The sequence below is a fragment of the Triticum urartu genome, chromosome 7, assembly GCF_003073215.2.
Source record: "Triticum urartu cultivar G1812 chromosome 7, Tu2.1, whole genome shotgun sequence".
Classification (NCBI taxonomy): domain Eukaryota; kingdom Viridiplantae; phylum Streptophyta; class Magnoliopsida; order Poales; family Poaceae; genus Triticum; species Triticum urartu.
In genome coordinates, this window is record NC_053028.1 from 335,991,827 (window position 1) to 336,015,726 (window position 23,900).

Consider the following 23,900-nt stretch of genomic DNA (forward strand, 5'->3'; position numbering starts at 1 on the left):
CCTTTTACTACACTTGTGCTTCAAAGTAGCACCATGGTCTTCATGATAGGGAGTCTCCTATTTTGTCACTTTCACATACTAGTGGGAATTTTTCACTATAAAACTTGGCTTGTATATCCCAATTATGGGATTCCTCAAATTGCCCTAGGACTTTGCGAGCAAGCGAGTTGGATGCATAGCCACTCAGTTTCCCTTTGATCTTTCATAAACTTATAGCTCTAGTGCATCTGTTGCATGGCAATCCCTACTCATTCACATTGATATCTATCGATGGGCATCTCCATAGCCCGTTGATATGCCTAGTTGATGGGAGACTATCTCCTTCTTTTTAATCCACAACCACCATATTCTATTGCACCTATAGTGCTATATCCATGGCTCATGCTCATGTATTGCGTGAAAGTTGAAAATGTTTGAGAACATCAACAGTATAAAACAATTGCTTGGCTTGCCATCGGGGTTGTGCATGATTTTAATATTTTATGTGATGAATATGGAGCATAGCCAGATTATATGACTTTGTAGGGATAAGCTTTCTTTGGCCATGTTATTTTGAGAAGACATAATTTCCTTGTTAGTATGCTTGTAGTATTATCATTTTTATGTCAATATTAAACTTTTGTTTTGAATCTTATGGATATGAATATTCTTGCCACAATAGAGAAGATTACATGGATGAATTTGTTAGGTAGCATTCCACATCAAAAATTCTATTTTTATCATTTACCTACTCAAGGACGAGCAGGAATTAAGCTTGGGGATGCTTGATACGTCTCCAACGTATCTATAATTTTTGATTGATCCATGCTATTATATTATCTATCTTGGATGTTTTATATGCTATTTTATATGATTTTTGGGACTAACCTGTTAACCTAGAGCCCAGTGCCAGTTTCTGTTTTCTTCTTCTCATTTTTGTGTTTTATAGAAAAGGAATATCAAACGAAGTCCAATTGACCTAAAAATTTACGGATAATATTTTTGGAAAACATAAAAAATACTGGAATGAAAAGATATCGGAGAAGAGTCCCGAGGCCACCACAAGGGTGTAGGGCGCCCCCTAGGCCCCCCCCGTACTTGTCGTCGCCTCGTGGGCCCCCTTGACTTGTCCCCGATGCCAACACTTCCTATAAATCCCAAAATCTCCAGAATAGAACCGAGATCGGGAGTTCCGCCACTGCAAGCCTCTGTAGCCACGAAAAACCAATCGGGAGCCCGTTCCAGCACCCTGCCGGAGGGGAAAACCATCACTGGTGGCCATCTTCATCATCCCGGCGTTCTCCATGATGAGGAGGGAGTAGTTCACCCTCGGGGATGAGGGTATGTACCAGTAGCCATGTGTTTGATCTGTCTCTCTCTCTCGTATTCTTGATTTGGCACGATCTTGATGTACCACGAGCTTTGTTACTATAGCTGAATAATATGGTGTTTCTCCCCCTCTACCTTCTTGTGATGAATTGAGTTTTACCTTTGAGGTTTTACTATTATCGGATTGAATACTATTATGGATTTGAGAACACTTGATGTATGTCTTGCGTGGGATACCCGTGGTGACAATGGGGTATTCTATTGATTCACTTGATGTATGTTTTGGCACTCAACTCATGGATTCCCCGGGGTTGATGCATGTTTTCGTCCTTGTTTCTCCGGTAGAAATCTCATGGCACTCTTTGAGGTTCTTTGTGTTGGATTGAATATTATGAATCTGAAGTTGTTTGATGCATATCATATAATTGACCCACGGATACTTGTGGTGACATTGGAGTATCTAGGTGACATTAGGTTTGATTGATGTGTGTCTTATGGTGTTATTTTACTACGAACTCTAGGGCTGTTTGTGACATTATAGGAATAGCCCAATGTATTGATCGAAAAGAATAACTTTGAGGTGGTTTCGTACCCGACAAGAAATTTCGTCTTATGTTCTCCGCAATAGGAACTTTGGAGTGACTTTTGTCGCATGTTGAGGGGTTGCCATATGATCTAATTATGTTATCATTGTTGAGAGAACTTGCACTAGTGAAAGTATGAACCCTAGGCCTTGTTTTCAAGCATTGCAATGCCGTTTTCGCTCACTTTTGCCACTAGTTACCTTGCTGTTCTTATTTTTTCAGATTACAAAAACCTATATATACTATCCATATTACACCTATATCACCATCTCTTCACCGAAGTAGTGCACCTATACAATTTACCATTGTATTGGGTGTGTTGGGGACACAAGAGACTCTTTGTTATTTGGTTGCAGGGTTGTTTGAGAGAGACCATCTTCATCTTACGCCTGCCACAGATTGATAAACCTTAGGTCATCCACTTGACGTAAATTTGCTACTGTCCTACAAAACTCTGTACTTGGAGGCCCAACAACATCTACCAAGATAAAGTTGCGTAGTAGACATCAATCCACCAGCCTGTATCGCTTCTCGCTCCTCGTCTCTCTCAATGTGCAGCGGGCTGGCGATTTTGCCGTAATTGAGGGCTATTTGAGCCCCAACTAGCTCAAACTAACTCTAAACCATGGATCCAAACATGGCCAAAGTTAGTGTCAGAAAACGCATTAAGCCCTATATACATGGATAGATAGAGTACATGATACTAGCAAACACTCACCATTAGTAGTAGTACATTGGTTGGTTTCGATTTTTGATTCAGTTGCTGTGTTGCTACCATCCAAAATTCGCGTGTGGTTGTTTCTAGAATAAAAAAGAGGGTAGTACTTACTATGGGAAAGGTGAAGTGATGGTTGCTTCGCCCGAGCAACTTATTACTCTAGGAATATTGGAGTACCAGCAGATTCAACAAAGAGAGAAATGATGGTTGCTTCGTCCGAGCAACTTACGGTGGCGAAGGTGGGGCTCTGTGATTTGACTGCTCACTAGTCATTATTACTGCAGCACAATGACCGGGGTGAATCTTTCCCTGCAGTTGTGATCCTAATGAAGGATGTCCCACATGTCGGTGAAACAAAGTTGAATTGTTTCTGGCATTGCTGTCAATCCTTCAGGATTTGTTTATATGTTCGCATAATTTTCCAGCATAATGAAATTGTACTGTGATGCTATCAAGGTTTCAACTTTGGTTCCTGCAGGAAAAAAAGGATTCAACTTAGGATTCATGTGTCATCTTGCCTCAAGATTGTCTTGTTACAACATTCCATCAAATACAAATGAAACTACCATGGCTGCTAATGCATCTCAATGTGTCACAGATCAGCGCCATTATTCACATCACAACTAAAGACAAAGTAGTGAAAAGGTGTACAAATAAAGAAAAATATATAATTGATCAATGCTGTTCGTAGGCATGGCTCCATTTCCTAGGCACAGTGTTCATTGGTTGGCAGCTAGTTTCACCCAGCTCTGTAGCCAAAAAAGAGGTGTATGGAGGACATCACAATCCGATCATTTTGTGCAGCTCCACTAAAATCGAGTTGATCATCCCTTGCAAAGATATTCAGTCAGTGTGACTACAATAATAGTGGAACTAGATGATGAAACATAACACACACAAATAGAAGCCGACCACCTCTATGATCTCTCTTAGGACTAACTACTTGTTGGAGAAGATTAGGCACAGAGTTGGATGAGGAGGATAGCAAAACTAATCTCCCTTTCTGCAGTCCGACAGAAATGTAAAAACGTTGCCCGTGTGACATTTTGATGGAACTGCACAAAACACTCTTAAGAAAAAAGTGATTTGTGCAGTTCACCAAAAGGTCGCAATAGCAACGAGGTGAAATGGATAGCCCTGTTTGCAAAAGGAGGTAGAAAGGAAACAATTACTGCCCAATAACACGAGTTGAAGACACATACGCCGACAAAAAAGAAGCATATTCCATGTAATAAGGGAAAGATAGCCGGACGGTGGTTTATCAAAAACGGTTTGAGGACGAGATTGCAAGATGGAAAGTAGGCCGGCCGAGATAAATTTTAAGCAAACAACTAAAGAAGATCCACATGCAGGATTTTCCACATGCAACAACGTGGGAAGATGGGCAGTGGAGCAAGGCCGGAGGAAGCTGTACCTGAGGGTTGTCGGGATGTAACTAGGAGGGCGCCCGGTCGGGATCTTCCCATACCGCGGTAGCGAGCAAGCGGCGAAGGCCCTACCGCGCCGGAGCTTGGTCAGAGAGAATGGTGGGTACCGCAGATCGGGACGTGCTGCCTCTTCGCTGTCGAATAGAGAAATGATGCACATCCTCCCTTTTCGTCAGCAGACGGGATGCGGCCAGATCAGTGACCAACGGTGAGAGAGAGAGGCCACCGTCGCCTTGTGTGAGATAGTGTGACGAGAGACAAACCCCAGCAGGCAGGCTCCATTGTATATAGTGGAGCAGATTTTTCTTTTGCCCCGATGACAATCGTTTTATATTCTGTACGTGCCATTGAGGAATATAACTTCATTTAATACTAACGCGTCAAGTCGAACTTTGTTCCGTCTACGCGTGGTACATGACCCTCCTTCGAGTAAACAACCACTACACGCGTCAAATTATCACGTGGGCTGCCTTTTCGTACAGAAACGAACTCCACTGTGTACCCACACGAGTGTGGCCGGGAACAAGATGTGAGTACGTGTGTCGTGCGTGCACCTATTCTTTAGGTGCAGGTACGTATGTGGGTGGGTGTGAGAGAGATGGTTTGTGCGAAACAGAGGTAATGCCTCGATGATATCTCAAACAAAAAAAATGTAACATATGCAATGTGTGTGAAACAGAGTCATGGATATATCATATATAGAGGGAGCGATCCACGAGAAGAGAGTGGAGGGATCATTGGCGTGAGATATCGATAGAATCGAAAACAGGGATGAAGTGTGTGGGTGTGCGATCGATGAAGAGTGCCATCGAATTTGTGTTTGCCCACGTCAAAGATATAGGGTGGCTGGCCTACTGGAATGTGAGAGGGCAGAGGTGCAATTATCTCTGTGGCATGGATACCTACCTACAACATTCGACTATCGGTGTGTGTGTGGGGGGGGAGGGGGCAGAGACCTAACTATAGAGAGGTAGATTGACTAGTATATCTATGGAGAAGGAGAGAGACCTACCTATGTATTGAGGGAGATCGATCGGCATCCATGCATATGTCTAGCAGAGGAATAAGGTTGGGAGAAAGATAAAGGTAGAGTGTCGGAGGGTTGGTGGTGGAGTTGCTTCTCACAAATGGTGGGAGAGGCCTACTAGACAAAAGGAGGGTACGAGTGCAATATCAATAAGAGAGGGGATGTCTGCCTGTCTATGCACGTGTGTGTGAGAATGGGTCAGGAGGTATGTGATACGTCTCCAATGTATCCATAATTTATGAAGTATTCATGCTAATATATTATCATTCTTGGATGTTTTACAATCATTTTATAGCAACTTTATATCATTTTTTGGGACTAACCTATTGACCCAGTGCCTAGTGCCAGTTGCTATTTTTGCTTGTTTTTTACATCGCAGGAAATAAATATCAAACGGAGCCCAAACACCGCGAAACTTTTTGTGGATTTTTTATGGACCAGAAGACATCCAGTGGGCTAGAGCAGCACCTGGGGGGTGCCCCGAGGGGGAACAACCCACCACGGCGCGCCTGGGGGCCCAGGCGCGCACAGGTGGGTTATGCCCACCTCAGCAGTTGAACCTTCTGGTCTTGCCCTATTTCTCACATACCTCTTTAAAGTATACAACCTCCTTTCAACTGGGTACATCCACCCATATTGTACGGGACCTCGGAGTAATGCCTCTTCGGGTAAATGTATGGCAAGGTGCACCATCACATCAAAGAAAGCAGGAGGGAAAATTTTCTCAAGCTTGCACAAAATTACATGGATTTCTTTCTTCATTTCAGCCAACACATCCCTGTTAAGAGTTTTGCTGCACAGTTCCATGAAAAACTTGCCCAACTCAGCTATTGCTTCATATATATCACTATCCAGAAATCCTCTCATGCCAGCAGGTAAGATTCTTTGCAAAAGAATGTGACAATCATGTGTTTTTAGGCCTTGGACCTTGGTTCCATCAGCACTTGTACATCTGGATATGTTGGAAGCAAACCCATCTGGAAACTTTAACTCCCGTAAAAATTGAAAAAATGCAACCACTTGTTCTTTAGACAAGGTATACCGGGCCCGAGGCATCTCATATGAGTTTCCATCCTTCCTCAAATGCAACTCCTCTTTAATTTTCAAATCTTGGAGATCAAGCCTAGCATTAAGTGTGTCCTTCGTCTTCCCCTCCATGTTGAGAATTGTCCCAATGAGGTTTTCACAAATGTTTTTCTCGATATGCATGACATCAAGATTATGTCTCAGCTTCAATTTATCCCAATAATCCAAATCCCACAAACAAACCCTCCGACTCCAAATTGGCACATGAGCCTTCGTGCTGCCCAAGTCAGAACGCTTTCTTTTCGTGCTTTCTTCTTGTCGCCCAGGTCTAACCTTCTCCAATTCTTCTTGTAGCTCTTCCTTTGAGAATTTAACTGGCTCATCATTGCGTTCATGAAGACCAACAAATTCATTGTTTCTTCGCAAACGATGTCCCTTTGGAAGGAAACGATAATGCCCAATATACCCAATTTTGTGCCTTAGGCCCTAGGAAAGAGGGTGTTTGTCACAATGAATACATGCAGCATAGCCTCTTGTGGTACGCCATGAAAGAGTGCTCAGAGCTGGGTAATCATGAATGCACCATAGAATTGCAGCATGAAGATCAAACATTTTTCCTTCACGAGCATCATATGTACGCACACCCTTCCAAAGCTCAAGTAAATCTTCTACAAGTGGTTGTAGGAAGACATCAAAGTGCTTGCCAGGTGATTTAGGACCTGGAATTAACAGAGCCATCATGAAATTTGACTGATCCATGCATGCCCAAGGTGGAAGGTTGTATGGCACAACAAATACAGGGCACATACTATAGGTTGTGTTAAAGTTTCCAAAAGGATTGAACCCATCAGTGGCAATGCCAAGCCTCATGTTTTTGGCATCTTCTGCAAATTTTGGATATTTTTCATCAAAATCTTGCCACGCATCACCGTTAGCTGGATGGCTCATTCCCTTCTCACTGGCTTGCCTCTTTAGCTTGTGCCACTATGCTTCTTCTGATGCTTTTTTGGAAAGAAACATCCTCTTCAGCCTAGGCACCAATGGAAAATGCCTTAGAACTTTCTGTGGCATCTTCTTTCTAGCAGGGTCTTTCCACCTTGACATGCCACAAACTGGGCAGTTTTCATGCTTGGCATATTGCTTTCTGAACAAAACACAATTATTGATGCACACATGTATAGACTCATGCCCAAGGCCTAATTCCTTTAGAAGATTCTTTACTTCTTCATAAGATTTTGGGAGTGTATTGGGTTGAGGGAATGCTTTAGCCAGTAGCTTCAAAATGTCAGTAAATGCACTATTTGTGATCCTATGGCATGACTTCAAATGAAGAAGATTCACCACAAATGAGAACCTTGAAAACTTGGTACAACCATGATAAAGGTGCCGCTTTGCCTCTTTCCCCACGTTCTTCAGAAAGGACTCAGTCTCAGAAGGATTTGCATCATTGTTACCGTCTTCATTTTCAGTTTCCTTCTGATCTTGTTCTACTGCTGTGCATAGGTCACCAAACATCTCTTCAAATCGGTCAGCACCATTGTTACCATCCTCGGAGTCATGCACATCAACAGGATGCTCAATAACATCTGCATTGAAGTCTTCTCCATGATATATCCAGCGAGTATATGTACTTTCCATGCCATGCGTCAATATGTGCTTGTTCACAACAGCTTGATGCCAGTATTTGCGATTAAGGCATTCTCTACATGGGCATAGTATTTCTTCATCCTCGCTGAATTTTGCTTGAATTAAGTTCATAAACTCTTTGACACCATTGACGTACTCTCGAGAGAACAGTGTGCCACGAATCCAAGATCTATCCATCTGCATTATAGAAAAAAGACCAACTTAATAAAAGGTAAATAATCAATGAGGAAACATGTTTACTAGCAGTTCCCAGGAAACATGCTCTGCAAAACATCAATTCACAGTAAGATACATGACCTACAAAAACAACTTGCACAGAGGAGGACAAGCAAGTTCACTTATTGTTACATAATGTACAAAATCACAACACAAATGTATAGCAAAATTTACATGTTTATGAGTCTAGTACCAGGTGCATCACTTGCATAAAGTTATATAAAAGCGCATACTCCAGTAGGCAGCAGCTCGGAAGAACATGGACTGATGCAAAAATGTCAAGCCACTATGGAGGGAGATGCAATTGGAGCAAAATAAGAATTCAGCTTCTGGATGAGCAGGGGCCGAAGGAGCTAGTTACCAAAATTCTAGCGCTACCTGATGAAAAGAAAATTAAGTGCATCACGATGCTTTGGGTGTGGTGTGACATGAGAAATAAAAGGAACGCAGGCGAGCCGCTGAGAAATACCACAACTGTAATCAAGCGAGTCAAGAGTGTAGTATAGGATATTATGTTGGTTGAGGAAAAGAAGGATACTACTACGCTGCTACAGGACAGATGGATTCCTCTAGGATATGATGTACTGAAGGTTAATATTGATTTGGCAATAAATAGGATCCTATTCAAGGAGATTAAATATTTTGCTTGTTTAAAATTTAATTTCTTTCGCATTTCATATTGCCCGAGGGTATGTAATAAAGTCGCAGATGCTCTTGTGATGTATGGTGCAGTGTCAGGTTAATGGAATGAATATGGCTAAAAAAGAACAAACTGTAGGTGTATTTCTGAGGCATACTCCAGTAGGTGTATTTCTGAAACTTCACAATCTCTCCATCTTACATGTAGATACAACTAACTGACTGGTAGTATTATTATGAGCTACGACACAGTCGCTCCATCTTACATGTAGATTAGTTCAAACCGATAAACTTTAATACGAATTGGCTAGTCTGTACTAACACACAATATTGGTGATCTGTGAGAAACTGAGAACATGGTGACTGCAAAGTACTTTTCCTATTGTACAGTCTATCAACACCACTGGAATCAGCAAGAGGAATTTGTTTTTGAACGGCACCACTTGAATTTGCACTACCCAAAAAGACATTCGGCTCAATAAATCAACTAGTACAATGGAATAACAATACCAAGGAGTAAACCATCTTATTTCTCTTTGTACGCTCAAGCGTTCAGAAACAGATCAAATTCATATTTTAATCTGAGACGTACCTAACTTGGCCGATGTTGAGGCAGGGCAACGAGGAGTGACCGTTGCAGAAAGGGCGACCGGTGGCTGACTCCTACGTAGAGACAATTGGTGGGCGGCAGTTGGCGATTGGCTCGTCAGCGCTGGCGGCGACTTGGACAGGATCTGGAAGATGGCGCCCACACTCCCAACTCGCCGGATCTAAGAACCCTCGCCCGGGCAGTCGGCGGCGGCACTGGCGACACCGACAGCCGAGGGGGCAGTCGGCGGTGGTGCTGGCGACACCGAGGGCCGAGGGGATTGAGCGGTGGTTTTCTTTTCGTTCTTCTGGTCTCAGGCTAATCGAGGAATATACACGAACTGTTTTTTAATCCTCTTGTATTATCCAACTGACATGTGGGCGACACAAGGCGATGGACGCCACGTCAGCGTAAGTGGTAATCCATGACGGTCTGACTTATATATATATATAAAATAAAAACTAAGCCCGATCAGGCCCAATTGTTCAATCCCTGACGATTTGCGTGATAGTTTCGGTAGGGCCGTCATTACTGGGATGCCCAACGCGGGCCCGTCCACGGCTCACTGATCGGTGACAGTTTCCGTGACGGCAAAGTGAGGACCGTCATAGACTGTGACAGATTACAGGACCGTCACCCAGAAACCATCACAGATAAGCAGGTTTCTTGTAGTGTATGTGCTTTAATGATTGCTCTATGAGGGCTCAGTTGGATAAGCATATTTTGCAAGCTATGAAAGGAAATTGTTTCCATGTTTGTGGTATCATGTTGCTCCATGATGTGTAGGTGGGGTGCAATTTCTGAAAATGCACAACAGTTCAATACAGGGCAGACTACAAAGGGATGGTACTTGCTACTTCACATTAATCAGATATTATGTGTTAATGAATAACAACAGGACATGGAACATGCTGAATTGGGATGTCAGGGGCATTAATGCTTCAAATAAATGGTTAGCAATCAGGCAAAAAATTGAAGGAAGTGCAGCTGGCATTGTTTGTTTTCAGGAAACTAAAAGAGAGACCTTTGATCTGGCATATATTCATAAATTCTGTCCACAAAGATTTAGCAAGTTTGAATTTCTCCCCTCAATTGGGGCTTCTGGAGGTATACTGACGGCATGGAATGGAACTCTTTTCAATGGGGAAATGATATTTCAGAATAAATATTCTCTATCAGTCTAGTTCACTTGTAACACCACCAACCACTCTTGGATTCTCACAAATATTTATGGACCTTGTAATCCTGAGAAAAAAATAGAGGTCCATAGATTGGTTTAGTTCTATTCAAATGCCTAATGAGATAGAATGGATAATCATGGGGGACTTTAACTTTATCACCTAAGGACAGAAATAAACCTAGAGGAGATGTCAATCAAATCCTTCTTCTTAATGAGGCAATTAGCAATTTGGGTTTGGTGGAGCTACCCCTAAAAGGTAGGCAATACAGTCGGAGCAATATGCAGGAAAACCCACTTCTGGAGAAACTTGATTGGTTTTTTACTTCTGCTGCTTGGATGACATCTTTTCCTGACACAACCGCTCTTCCTTTGGCAAAACCAATCTCTGACCACCTCTCGTGCATTATCAAAATTGGAACAAAAATTCCAAGGTCACAAGTTTTCAGGTTTGAAAACTATTGGTTGAAACATAGCTCTTTCAAAGACATTGTGCAGGCAGCCTGGAACATACCTGTGGGGTTCACAGACCCTACTAAGAAGGTTAATGCTAAATTTAAAAATTTAAGGAGAGCACTGAAATTGTGGGCCAAGAGTCTCTCTTGTCTTAAGAAGAAGATTGCAGAGTTGAATACTTGTATTTACCTTTGGGATACGATTGAGGAATATAGGAATCTCACAATGTTTGAAGCAAACTGCAGGTCACTATTAAAAGAATTTTTGTTGGTGGTACTAAATAATCAGAAGATTTATTGGAAACAAAGAGGGAAAATTAAAGGTGTCATGTTTGGTGATGAGAATACCAAGTTCTTCCACACTAAAGCTTCCATCAATCATAGACACAACAAGATTGCAATGTTGCTAAATAAAGATCAGGTGGAAATTACTGACCAGGAAGGAAAGTCTGCTATTTTGTGGGAGGCTTTTAAGCATAGACTAGGGCAATCAAATGGCCACACAATGCATTTTGAATTGCATGAGCTCTATGAGCACATAGTTGATCCCTAGATATTCCAAGACTTTGAGCAACCTTTTACACAAGAGGAAATTGATGAAGTAGTGAAAAATCTCCCAAATGACAAATCTCCATGCCCAGATGATTTTAATAATGAATTTATCAAAGCTTGTTGGGGGATTATTAAAGGAGATATTACTGAACTCATCTTGGCTTTCCATGCTGGTAATGTTAATCTTGAGAGCATTAATACATCTTTCATAACCTTGGTGCCCAAAAAGGAAGTGCCTCTCACTCCAAATGATTTTAGACCAATCTCACAACTTAATGGAGTACTTAAAATCATCAGCAAGTTATTAGCAAACAGACTTCAAAGTGTGATCCTTCAGATGGTCCATATTAACCAATATGGTTTTCTCAAAAATAGAATGATCCATGATTTTCTTGGTTGGGCCTATGAATATATCCATCAGTGTCACAGATCAAGAGAGGAGATGTTGGTGACACAATTGAACATCAGGCAATAATTGATATACTCAGGGCAAAATGATTTGGGGAAAAATGGATCTCCTGGACTACTAACATATTCACTTCTGCCTCATATGCAGTTATGCTCAATGGTGTCCCTGGGAAAAAATCTACTGCAAAAGAGGAGTAAGACAGGGTGACCCTTACTCACCTTTGATTTTTGTACTGGCTACTAATCTACTTCAATCCATTCTTAACAGAGCCATGAGACTGGGGATTGTGACCCCTCCATTGCAAGTAAATTCATGCCCTGATTTCCCAATAATCTAATATGCAGATGACACTTTGGTCCTTAGGAAAGCAAATGCCATGCAGCTCATTTGTCTCAAATCCCTGTTAAACACTTGCTTCAGCAATAGGGTTAAAAGCGAATTGTGGGAAATCTAGCATGGTACCCATTAACATTGCAGAGGACATAATTAGTATTTTCACAAACACTTTGCAATGTACCAGAGGTCAATTCCCTTTCACCTACTTGGGGCTGCCTCTAGAAATTTACAAGCCAACTGTGGAGCAATGTTTGCCACTGGTCCAAAGAATTGCTAAAAGACTGGCTGAGATTTCTACCTTCATGACTCAAGCAGGAAGATTACTTCTGGTAAAATCAGTACTGGCATCCCTCCCAATTTTGTTCATGTGTTGTCTGGATGTACCCATCACCATTAAGCAACAAATAATCAAATATTTGAGACACTGCTTGTGGAGAAGTCCTGATTTAGAAGACCATAGGCCAGCTCTCGTAGCATGGCAGGTAGTTTGCAGACCAAAAAGCCGGAGGACTGGGTGTTATGGATATCTTCACACAAAACAAGACCCTGCTTATGAAAAACCATCACAAATTTTTTAACAGACATGATATACCCCGGGTAAACTTTATTTGGGAGACTTACTACAATAATGGGCAATTACCAGGGGATAATAGAGTTGAATCTTTTTGGTGGAAATCAAATCTAGCACTCATTGACCAGTACAAAGCTATTCCTAGATGCAATGTAGGAGATGGAAAAAGTGCTCTCTTCTGGGATGATTGTTGGCATGATTTTGTTCTGAAACACAAGTTTGATCACCTGCATTCTTTTTCTAGAGATACAACTATAAATGTCAATCAAGTTATCCACACTGAATACCTACAAGATCTTTTTCATCTACCATTCACACCTCAAGCTTATGAGGAATTTCTGGAAATGGAGAATATTTGCATCACACTGAGAAATTCAGAACACTTAGAGCCGAGGGATACATGGAGTTATATATGGGGTAATGAATTCTACTCTTCAATTAAAGCATACAAGGTGTTAATTGGCTACAAGCAAACACCCCCCATTTCAGTTGGATTTGGAAGAGCTCATGTCAACCAAAACATAAGGTGTTCGTCTGGATGTTACTACATGGCAGAGTCAACACAAGAAACCTACTGAGAAGGAAGAATTTTGAGCTGGAAGAATATAACTATGCTGTTAGAAACTGCCAATAGGAGGAAACACCACATCATCTTTTCCGGAGTTGCCCCTTTGCAGCACAATGCTGGGATTTTGTATGCTCCAATAGAACACACAACTTGTCAGTCTTGGAAGCCTTACAAGATCTCAAAGATAAACTTAACAAACCATTCTTCATGGAGATCATTATACTAGGGTCTTGGGCCATCTGGATATCCAGAAATAATAAAATCTTTGAGCACATTAATCCCCCATTTCAGGGTTGAAAATTCATTTACTTGGAAGAGTTGAAGCTCCTAAGATACATGATGAAGAAAAAGTATGCTCAACAGTTCTCAGCTTGGCTAGAGTCTATCTTGTAATCTAGTTTTTTAGGACTAGGTTAGGGTAGCATAGCTTTATCTTTTTCCTTCTTTCTTTCCTTTCTTCCCCTATTTTTTGTTTTTTTTGTTTTCTTTTCTCTTTTCCTCTTTTTGGGCTTACCTCAAGCCCTGTGTGACAGACCGTTATGCCTTTTGTTTTAATTAATAAAAGTTGCGGTGGGGTTTTTACCCTACTGTTTATCGTAAAAAAACCACGAGATGGACAATGGTGGTGTAGGCACAAATTCTTGGTGTTCGGTTCGTGGTATGAAACTTTCGTGGTAATGGTAGAACTCAAACTGCTGGAGTTTTTTGAATTCAGGGGATGTCAGCCAAGCATCCACCATGTAGGGCATGGACATCACGTAGCATGACGAGATGCAGAGGCGTTGAACAGGGCCCTACTGGTGAGAGGAGACAATGGCTTTGAGGAGATCAAATTCAGGAAGGACAGATATCTGACGACAGTCGAGATTGAGGGGCGCGGTGCACCATAGAGGGCGCCACCGAGTTGCGAGGACTTGTGTGCGGCACAAATACTTGGTGGGGAGAAGCGAGATGATCTCCCAAGAATGTCGTCCGGGAGATCGCTGATGCGGTCCACCGGAGATTCTATGGGTTCCTCAGATCCGGGTGGGGGTGGGCTCGCCACTTCTCCCCGCGCTGCCATGTGCGGGATCTACAACTGGCGTCGTCGCTGGCGGGAGCCTCATCTTCTTGGCACTGGGTCCAGCCGACTCCATTTTCCTTGCGGGCATCGCGCCGAGCTCACGGGTTTGAGCAAAGTAGCCAGAGATGAGCCTAGTGGAAGTGCGGGTGTGGAAGAAGGAGGGCTGGGGTTTTCTGTAGGAGTGGAAAAAGAGGAGTAGGCGTTTTCTGTACGAGTGAGGAAGAAGGTGAGCGGGGGTTTTCTGTATGAGTGAGGAAGATGGGGAGCAGGGGGAATTGGGGGCAACGGAAGCGACAGATTCCAGTGAGCTGTAGTATAAGTGGAAGCGAGGAGGAAGGAGGGTTTTTCTGGGATCGCCCCCTCTTCAAGAAATATGGGCTTCTCCTCACAAAAAACAAAAACAAATGGGCTTTAATATGGATAGGCTTTTGTATCGGCCCAGTCGGCTGCCCGTGTTTCGTACTAGAGGTCCTTAACACTAGAGGCAGCCCATTAGAGACACTCTCCATCTCTCCAGCTTATTGCCCATTCAAAAGAAAATAAGAGACGCCTCCAGCTTAATTATGACTCCTCATTGGTCAACGTACCAATAAGCTTATTTCATCTTGCATTGGTCATTCTACCTACTAAAATTGAGTAGCTAAGAATGTAGGAATACCTGGAGCACCGTAAGGTCAGCTGACAGCAGGTTCCACTAAAATTGAGGTTTGTGCTTCCGTTTGCACAAATAGACACCATATGGAGATAGACAACCCTATTTGCACAAATATGTAACAGGGTTATTTAAAAGTGTCATTTTTTGCAGTGGCATATGATTAACAGCAGCATCTCATATGTTATCAATGGCATTATAGTGACAATATGAAAAAGTGCCATTATCTAAGAAGTGCCATCACATCAAATCAGCACTGGCACTAGATTAACGAGGGCTTACATTAACATGCATAACAATTGCATTATGACGATGTGATAACAAGGGCATGGGCGGTTCAAGGGGTTTTAATGGGGATTAATAGGGATTGTGGGGGATTAAATTGTGTACAAGCCAAATTCCCCTCCATTCCTCTCCAAAACCCTTCGGAGGAGGTTGAACTGAACAAGGCCTAAGACTAACCATAGTTGGAGTAACTTAATTCCACAACCCTCTCTTTCATCATTTAATTCTATGCCACTTCATCAAATTTGCCTAGTTGGCATGCATGATACTACATATGATACTCCCATTACAACCATCCCGGTAGAATTAATATACCTAATCTAAATGGTCACCGCCCGATCTCTTTGTCCTCCTTCGGCATCCGGCTGAAGAAGAATCGTGCAAGACACCGGCTGTTTTCACCGGCGTCGCCTCAACGATGGCCTTCATGGGATACAATCGCCGACAGCCTCCCGTGTTCTACTTCTCCTTGATGATGGCAACGGACGAGGACGTGCTGGCCGTTACCTTATCGACATCCGCGTAGCCGCATCATCTTGTCGACATCTGCAACGACTTCTTTCTCTGCCTACATGGCGCGGCTACACGCGCGTCAAGGGCGGATGGTGCAGTCGTAGGCACTGGAGGCACTGTATGATGCGGCGGTGTCGAGGGCAGCGACAACGCCCGTGCCGCCATGCTCACTGACAAGCCGGCGTGGAGCAAGTCGGCACTCTTCCTCGAGCTGTATTGGAGCAGCCAGCTGCGGAACCACGCACTGGCTTAGTGTGGCAACTGCCTCCGATGGGCTAGGCGAGGTAGGTGGAGAAGGGTGCTGCCTCGCTCGTAACTGTTGGGCTCGGTGGGCCACCCAGACGACTTTTATGTCGCAGAACTACTCTTCTTGCTCATCGGATGTCGCCGAAAGAGTGGAGAAAATGGTGGAAGGAGGAGCTTGGCCGGCGTCCTGCTCCTGAACGGATATGTGTGGCCAGAATAGGTTTCTCGCATTCCACGTGGGTTTCTCTATCTCTACTCTTATAAAAAACAAAGTTGGTGATGATGGTGTGCCTGCCATCCTGCAATATAGGCCGTCCGATTTATATCTGACGGATAGGAAGGAAACTATGGCAATTTTGCAAAAAGATTCCCACACCCCTCTCCACATTTTCAAATAAGTCATTCCCTCATTCATCCTTTTCTCCCACAAGATAAACTACTCATACAAATGCATCTTGATGTTCCATGCAACGCATGGGCATCTTGCTAGTAAATGTAGGTTTTTGAATGCGACGAGGAGGCGGGTACAGCTGGGAATGCAGTGGGCAGCGCCCTCGGCCAGCATGCCGCTTCAAATGGCGGACGCAGTGAGAGGTCGCGTCCGCCCTTACCCCCTTGACCGTGTACGTCCAGCTTTGAGGACAACATTATCCTTGACGGTCTACGTCACCTTGTGTTCAGATCTGAGATGCCATGTGTACCAGATGAATGACTCCAAGTTCGACCACCGTGATGCTAGGTGCGACCGAGGAACACTGTTGGAGAGACCCCCTCATAATTTTCCTACATTGGTTGTTTGATTCATAGGATAGAATGCTATAGGATTTTTTCCTATGTAATCATGTGTTAATTGGCAATCTAGCATCCACTCCAACTTTTTTTCACTTCCTTTGTTTTTCCTGTGTCAAACACTCTGTTTTTTTGAGGGGAACACTGTGTTAATGCTATGGGATTCAAGTGGACATGCCACTCCAATCATTTATTTTTCCTATTCCTAAGTTTTAAGTTCCTACGAAGAGAGTACTTGCTCTAAATGATGTGCCGCTGCAAGAGCCGCCTATATTAATTAACCATGCTCTAAAAAGGTGGACCATATTTGGCTATAGTATACGGCTAGTAACAGTGGGAGTAACTTAGGTAGTAACATAACACAGTCCAAGGCAAATTTGCTTATGTGGCATGGAGTTACTGAGAAGAGAGATTCTTCTGGTAACATAATATGTTACCGCAACATAACACACCCCGAGGTAAAATGAGTCTATATCTCAATTAGTGAAGGCTTGCATGTTACCATCCATATGTTACTACCCATTATGAAGGTAGTAACATAGCCTAGTAACATATGCATGTTACTAGTCTAAGTTACTCTCCACTATGACCAGCCTACTACTGGTTAATAGGTGACCTTGCACTTGGCTCTTGTCCTCTTCTGGAAGTCGAACAATAATGATGGTGCTACAGTAGTACTTCTAGCAATCTGACACCAAATGAACTGCTTCACATCCACCACTTGTAAGCAAAAGTTTCTCCTCGTGCTGCGAGCCACCACGCATGCGTTGGCGAGGGAGAAGGAGTAGTAAGAAAGCTTCTCGTCGTTCTGCGAGTTGACAGGACACATCAAGATTTAGTACTCTCTCCAAAAAGGGCCGACCATGTCCATGGCTACCATCCCGTGCTCCGTCATTGAGTACATGCACTATTCACGTGCCATCGAGGAGAAAATATATTGTGTTGTACTAGGTGCCATCGAAGTGCACGACTCACTTACACACTGCTTATCTCCATTTTCTTGCATGACATGTGCACCTTGATGCTAGATGTCCCCGCGTGTTGGGAAAAGGATGAAAAAAGCTCACGTAAAAAAGAGAGTGGAAGAACATAGATTCCCGACGACCGAGAAGGAGCAAGGAACCTCGCGGTGGAGCATTTGCACTCATAATATTTTATACTCCCTTAGTTCCAAAATAGATGAATCAACTTTGTACTAACTTTAGAACGGAGGGTCATCTATTTTGGAACGGAGAGATTATTGTTCAGCGATACAAAATCAACCAAATCTCTTGTCTAGCTGGTTCGCGCGTTTTCCCCTATTTTTTGCCGCCTGCCCACCTATAGAACCGCCTCGCGACGGCCAATTCCTCTCCAAACACCTAGGGAGGCAGTTGAACCGAACAAGTCTAACTTGTTTTTAGTGGGTACATTGACGTGGCATTGAAAGGGTGTGATAGCTGACTCTGGCAAAATAATTGACTACCACGTTGGCATACATGAGCATGGGGCCCACTTGTCAGCATGCTGGACGAAGGAAGGAATGCAAGGCAAAATGGAGCGCGGAAGGGTGCGAATCGATTGGCTCACGTGTGATGACCACTGGAGCAATCCACCTAGATTGTAGTACTACGTTAATAAGTTCGTGCAAACACGGCTAATTATACTGTGAGTAGGTGACTGTGTGCTTGGCTCTTCGCCTCTTCCAAAAGTCAAACAATGATGATGGTACTACAGTATAAATACTTCTAGCAATCTGACACCGAATGAATTGCTGCACGTCCACCACCTGTATTAAGCGCACTATCGTAAAGCGAAAGCTTCTCCTCGTCCTGCGAGACACCGCGCGCGCGTGAGCGAGGGAGAGGCCGTAGTAGTAGACTAGCCATAGTGGGAGTAACTTCAGCATTAACATCGAGTCCAACTCAGCAAATTTGCTTATGTGGCAGTGAGTTAATGAGGAGAGAGGTAGTTTGTGTAACTTAGCTAGTTACTGTAACATCACATGTACCAATGCAATATGAGTCTATAACCTAATAAATGCAGCTTTGCTTATGTTACCACCCACTATGAAGGTAGTAACATAATCTAGGAATATGTGTATGTTACTAGTGTATGTTACTCTCCACTGTGGCTAGTCATAGTAAGCAAAGCTTCTCCTCATTTGCGAGTTGATGGGACACATCAAAAGTAGTGTGTTAGTCTCCAAAAAGGGATGACCATGTCCATGGCTACCATCCCGTGCTCCATCATTCAGTGCATGCACGATTCACGTTCCATTGAGAAAATAATGTTGCGTACGTGCCATTGAATAGAATAACTTAATTTATAAAAAACGCGCCACCGCCCCATGATCGAACTTTGATTCGTCCACGCATGGTTCCCATGAACAACTACTACACTCGCCAAATCATCTGGTGAGCTGCCTCTTCGTACAGAAATGAGCTCACCGTGTACCCGTGCATGAGTAGTAGGGAAAGAGGCAAAGAGTACCTGCGTCGGTGCCTGCACCTCTTCTCTTCGTGCTCATATTCCTTTTTTCCGAGTGATTCGTGCACGTACTACACCCACGTTCGTGACCATTGGTGAGTCTCTCCTACTATACTTAACTCCATTTTCTTGCATGACACGTGGACCTGGATGCTGGATGTCCCACATGTCGGCAAAACTTAGAAGAACGCTTTCCGACGATCGAGAAGGAGCAAGAAACCTCGCGGTGGAGCGTCTGGACTCTTTAATATTTTTATTCGGTGATATAAAATCTACCCAATCTTCTCCACAGTAGACCGGAAGAGTGCGAAACACGACAGCCCAGTGTAGTTACATCATACATGGCCAACCCACGCTATCACCATATTTCTTGGCCTCCGTGCGACACCTAGCTCTAGTAATCCATGATATGTCTCCAACATATCTATAATTTTTGATTGTTCCATGCTATTATATTATCTATCTTGGATGTTTTATATGCATTTATATGCTATTTTATATGATTTTTGGGACTAACCTATTAACCTAGAGCCCAGTGCCAATTTCTGTTTTTTTTCTTGTTTTTGAGTTTCATAGAAAAGGAATATCAAACAGAGTCCAACTGACCTGAAAATTTACGGAGAATATTTTTGGAAAATACAAAAATACAGGAACGAAAAGATATCGAAGAAGAGTCTCGAGGCCACCACAAGGGTGGAGGGCGCCCCCTAGGGCACGCCCCCCGTCCTTGTCGTCGCCTCGTAGGCCCCCTTGACTTGTCCCCGACGCCAACACTTCCTATAAATCCCAAAACCTCTAGAACAGAGCCGAGATCGGGAGTTCCGCCGCCGCAAGCCTCTATAGCCACGAAAAACCAACCGGGAGCCCATTCCGACACCCTACCGGAGGGGGAAACCATCATAGGTGGCCATCTTCATCATCCCGACGCTCTCCATGATGAGGAGGAAGTAGTTCACCCTCAGGGATGAGGGTATGTACAAGTAGCTATGTGTTTGATCTCTCTCTCTCTCTCTCTCTCTCCTATTCTTGATTTGGCACGATCTTGATGTACCACGAGCTTTGTTACTATAGTTGAATCATATGGTGTTTCTCCCCCTCTACCTTCTTGTGATGAATTGAGTTTTACCTTTGAGGTTTTACCATTATCGGATTGAATACTATTATGGATTTGGGAACACTTGATGTATGCCTTGCATGGGATACCCGTGGTGATAATGGGGTATTCTATTGATTCACTTGATGTATGTTTTGGCACCCAACTCATGGATTACCGAAGTGACATTGGGGTAATTTATGCATAGGAACTGATGCACGTTTTCGTCCTTGTTTCTCCGGTAGAAATCTCGGGGCACTCTTTAAGGTTCTTTGTGTTGGATTAAATATTATGAATCTGAAGTTGTTTGATGCATATCGTATAATTGACCCACAAATACTTGTGGTGACATTGGAGTATCTAGGTGACATTAGGGTTGATTTATGTGTGTCATATGGTGTTATTTTACTACGTACTCTAGGGCTGTTTGCGACACTTATAGGAATAGCCCAATGAATTGATCGGAAAGAATAACTTTGAGGTGGTTTCGTACCCTACAAGCAATTTCGTCTTATGTTCTCCGTGATAGGAACTTTAGAGTGACTTTTGTCGCATGTTGAGGGATTGCCATATGATCTAATTATGTTATCATTGTTGAGAGAACTTGCACTAGTGAAAGTATGAACCCTAGGCCTTGTTTTCAAGCATTGCAATGCCGTTTTCGCTCACTTTTGCCACTAGTTACCTTACTGTTTTTATATTTTCAGATTACAAAAACCTATATCTACTATCCATATTACACTTGTATCACCATCTCTTCGCCGAACTAGTGCACCTATACAATTTACCATTGTATTGGGTGTGTTGGGGACACAAGAGAATCTTTTTTATTCGGTTGCAGGGTTGTTTGAGAGGGACCATCTTCATCCTACGCCTCCCATGGATCGATAAACCTTAGGTCATCCACTTGAGGGAAATTTGCTACTGTCCTACAAAACTCTGCACTTGGAGGCCCGGCAACGTCTACCAGGATAAAGTTGCATAGTAGACATCAAGCTCTTTTCTGGCGCCGTTGCCAGGTACGTTAGTGCTTGAAGGTATATCTTTAGATCTTGCAATCGAATCTTTTAGTTTCTTGTTTTATCACTAGTTTAGTCTATAAAAGAAAGCTACAAAAAATGGAATTGAGGTTGCCTCACATGGTTCATCTTTTTAATGTCTTTCTTGAAAATGATGGTAAGGAAAATTGTGCTCAAGTGTTAGAAGAAGAAGTTTATAAAATGTTTGGCACTAAATCTTTGAATGATGAGCATGACTGCAATGTTGTTAGTATGAATTCTTTGAATATCCATGATGCTAATGATATGCAAAACCATAAGCTTGGGGATGCTATGTTTGATGAAGACGATATTTTTTGTCCCCCAAGTTTTGATGAGCAAATTTATTATGATCATAGCATGCCTCCTATTTATTATGATTATGTTGATGAAAGTGGGTTTGAAAGAGTGTCAACTTTAGGAAGTAAGGATCCCACTATTTTGGAGGGTGTTGAATCTTTTCATAATATTGATAAAAGTGGATTTGGAGAGGTCATGACTTTATTTAGTGATGAATCCACTATTTCGGAAGAGGTTCCAATTGATTATGAGAACAAAGTTGCTATCTATGATGATTATTGTGATGGCATGTATGCTGTAAAGAATAATGATAACCATGAAACTTGTCATCATGATTTTAATTTTTCATTGGATTATGCCTCACACGATAGTTATTTTGTTGAGTTTTCTCCCGCTATTCTGAATGAGAAGAATTTTGCTTATGTGGACAGTAGTAAATTTTTTATGCTTATGAATCATGAAAAGAATGCTTTGTGTGATGGTTATATTGTTGAATTCATTCATGATGCTACTGAAAATTATTAGGAGAGAGGAACATATGCTTCTACATATCTCAATAGTATAAAGTTTCCTCTCTACATGTTGAAAATCTTGAAGTTTTGCTCGCTTTACCCTCCTATGCAAGTTGATTCTTGTTCCCATAAGTTGTTTGCTCACAAAATCCCAATGCATAGGAAGTGGGTTAGACTTAAATGTGCTAATCATATTCTTCATGATGCTCCCCTTATGTTTCAATTCTTATCTTTTTGTGAGCATCATTGTAATCGTCATGCCTAGCCAAAAAGGCATTAAAGAAAAACGCTTATTGGGAGACAACCAAAAATTTACCCCTACTACTTTTATGTGTTCACATGATTAAGATACTGTAGTAATCATGTTTTATAGCTTTTGTTTCAATAAAGTGCCAAGTAGAGCCTTTGGGATAGTATGGATAATAGTTGACTTGATTCTGTGCAAAAACAGAAACTTTAGCTCCCAGTCCAGGACTTTTGTAAATTCACCGGAACGTGCTTTTGATCTGAAGTTTTTTACAAACGATTGATATACAAATGTCCTAGGTTGTCCTAATTATTCAAAAAAATTGTAGTTACAGAAGTATGGAAAGTTTCCAGATTACTACGGTCTGTTCTGTTTTTGACAGATTCTTTTTTTATCATGTTGTTTGCTTATTTTGATGAATCTATGGGTAGTATCAGAGGGTATGAACCCTGGGGTAGTTGGAATACAGTAGAGATAACACCAAAATAAAATTAGATGAGTTCATAATAGTACCTAAGTGGTGATTTGCTTTGTTATACTAACGGAGCTTACGAGTTTTCTGTTGAGCTTTGTGTTGTGAAGTTTTCAAGTTTTGGGTGAAGTTTCAATGGACTATGGAATAAGGAGTGGCAAGAGCCTAAGCTTGGGGATGCCCAAGGCACCCCAAGGTAATATTCAAGGAGAACCAAGCATCTAAGCTTGGGGATGCCCCGGATGGCATCCTCTCTTTCGTCTTCGTTCATCGGTAACCTTACTTGGAGCTATATTTTTATTCACCACATGATATGTGTTTTGCTTGGAGCGTCTTTATTTTATTTTTCTTGCTGTTTGAATGATGTACTTAATATCTGAAATTTTATTTATGTTAGAGAGTCTTCACATAGTCACATAATTATTCGACTACTCATTGATCTTCACTTATAGCTTTTGGAGTAGTTTGTCAGTTGCTCTAGTGCTTCACTTATATCTTTTTAGAGCATGACAGTAGTTTTATTTTGAAGAAATTGATGAACTCTCATGCTTCACTTATATTATTTCGAGAGTCTCTAAACAGCATGGTAATTTGCTTTGGTGATAAATTTAGTCCTAATATGATAGACATCCAAGAGGGGTATAATAAAAACTTTCATATTAAGTGCATTGAATACTATGAGAAGTTTGATTCCTTATGATTGTTTTGAGATATAAAGATGGTGACATTGGAGTCATGCTAGTGAGTAATTGTGGATTGTAGAAATACTTGTGTTAAAATTTGTGATTCCCGCAGCATGCACGTATGGTGAACCGTTATGTGATGAAATCAGAGCATGATTTATTTATTGATTGTCTTCCTTATGAGTGGCGGTTGGGATGAGAGATGGTCTTTTCCTAACAATCTATCCCCCTAGGAGCATGCTTGTAGTACTTTGTTTCGATAGCTAATAAACTTTTGCAATAAGTATGTG

General features: G+C 42.3%; 1 protein-coding gene across 1 annotated transcript in view; it reads right to left on the reverse strand.

Moving 5' to 3' along the window:
- Nucleotides 1-6,821: 6,821 nt before the first annotated feature.
- LOC125518825 overlaps nt 6,822-23,900 on the reverse strand; it is a 43,526-nt gene continuing 26,447 nt past the window's right edge. Inside the window, exons 2-3 of the mRNA XM_048683693.1 lie at nt 7,970-8,000; nt 6,822-7,914 (exon numbers count right to left, since the gene is read on the reverse strand). Of these exons, the coding sequence (XP_048539650.1) occupies nt 7,075-7,914; nt 7,970-8,000 (871 nt within the window). The 3' untranslated portion in view covers nt 6,822-7,074. The remainder of the gene's footprint in view (nt 7,915-7,969; nt 8,001-23,900) is intronic.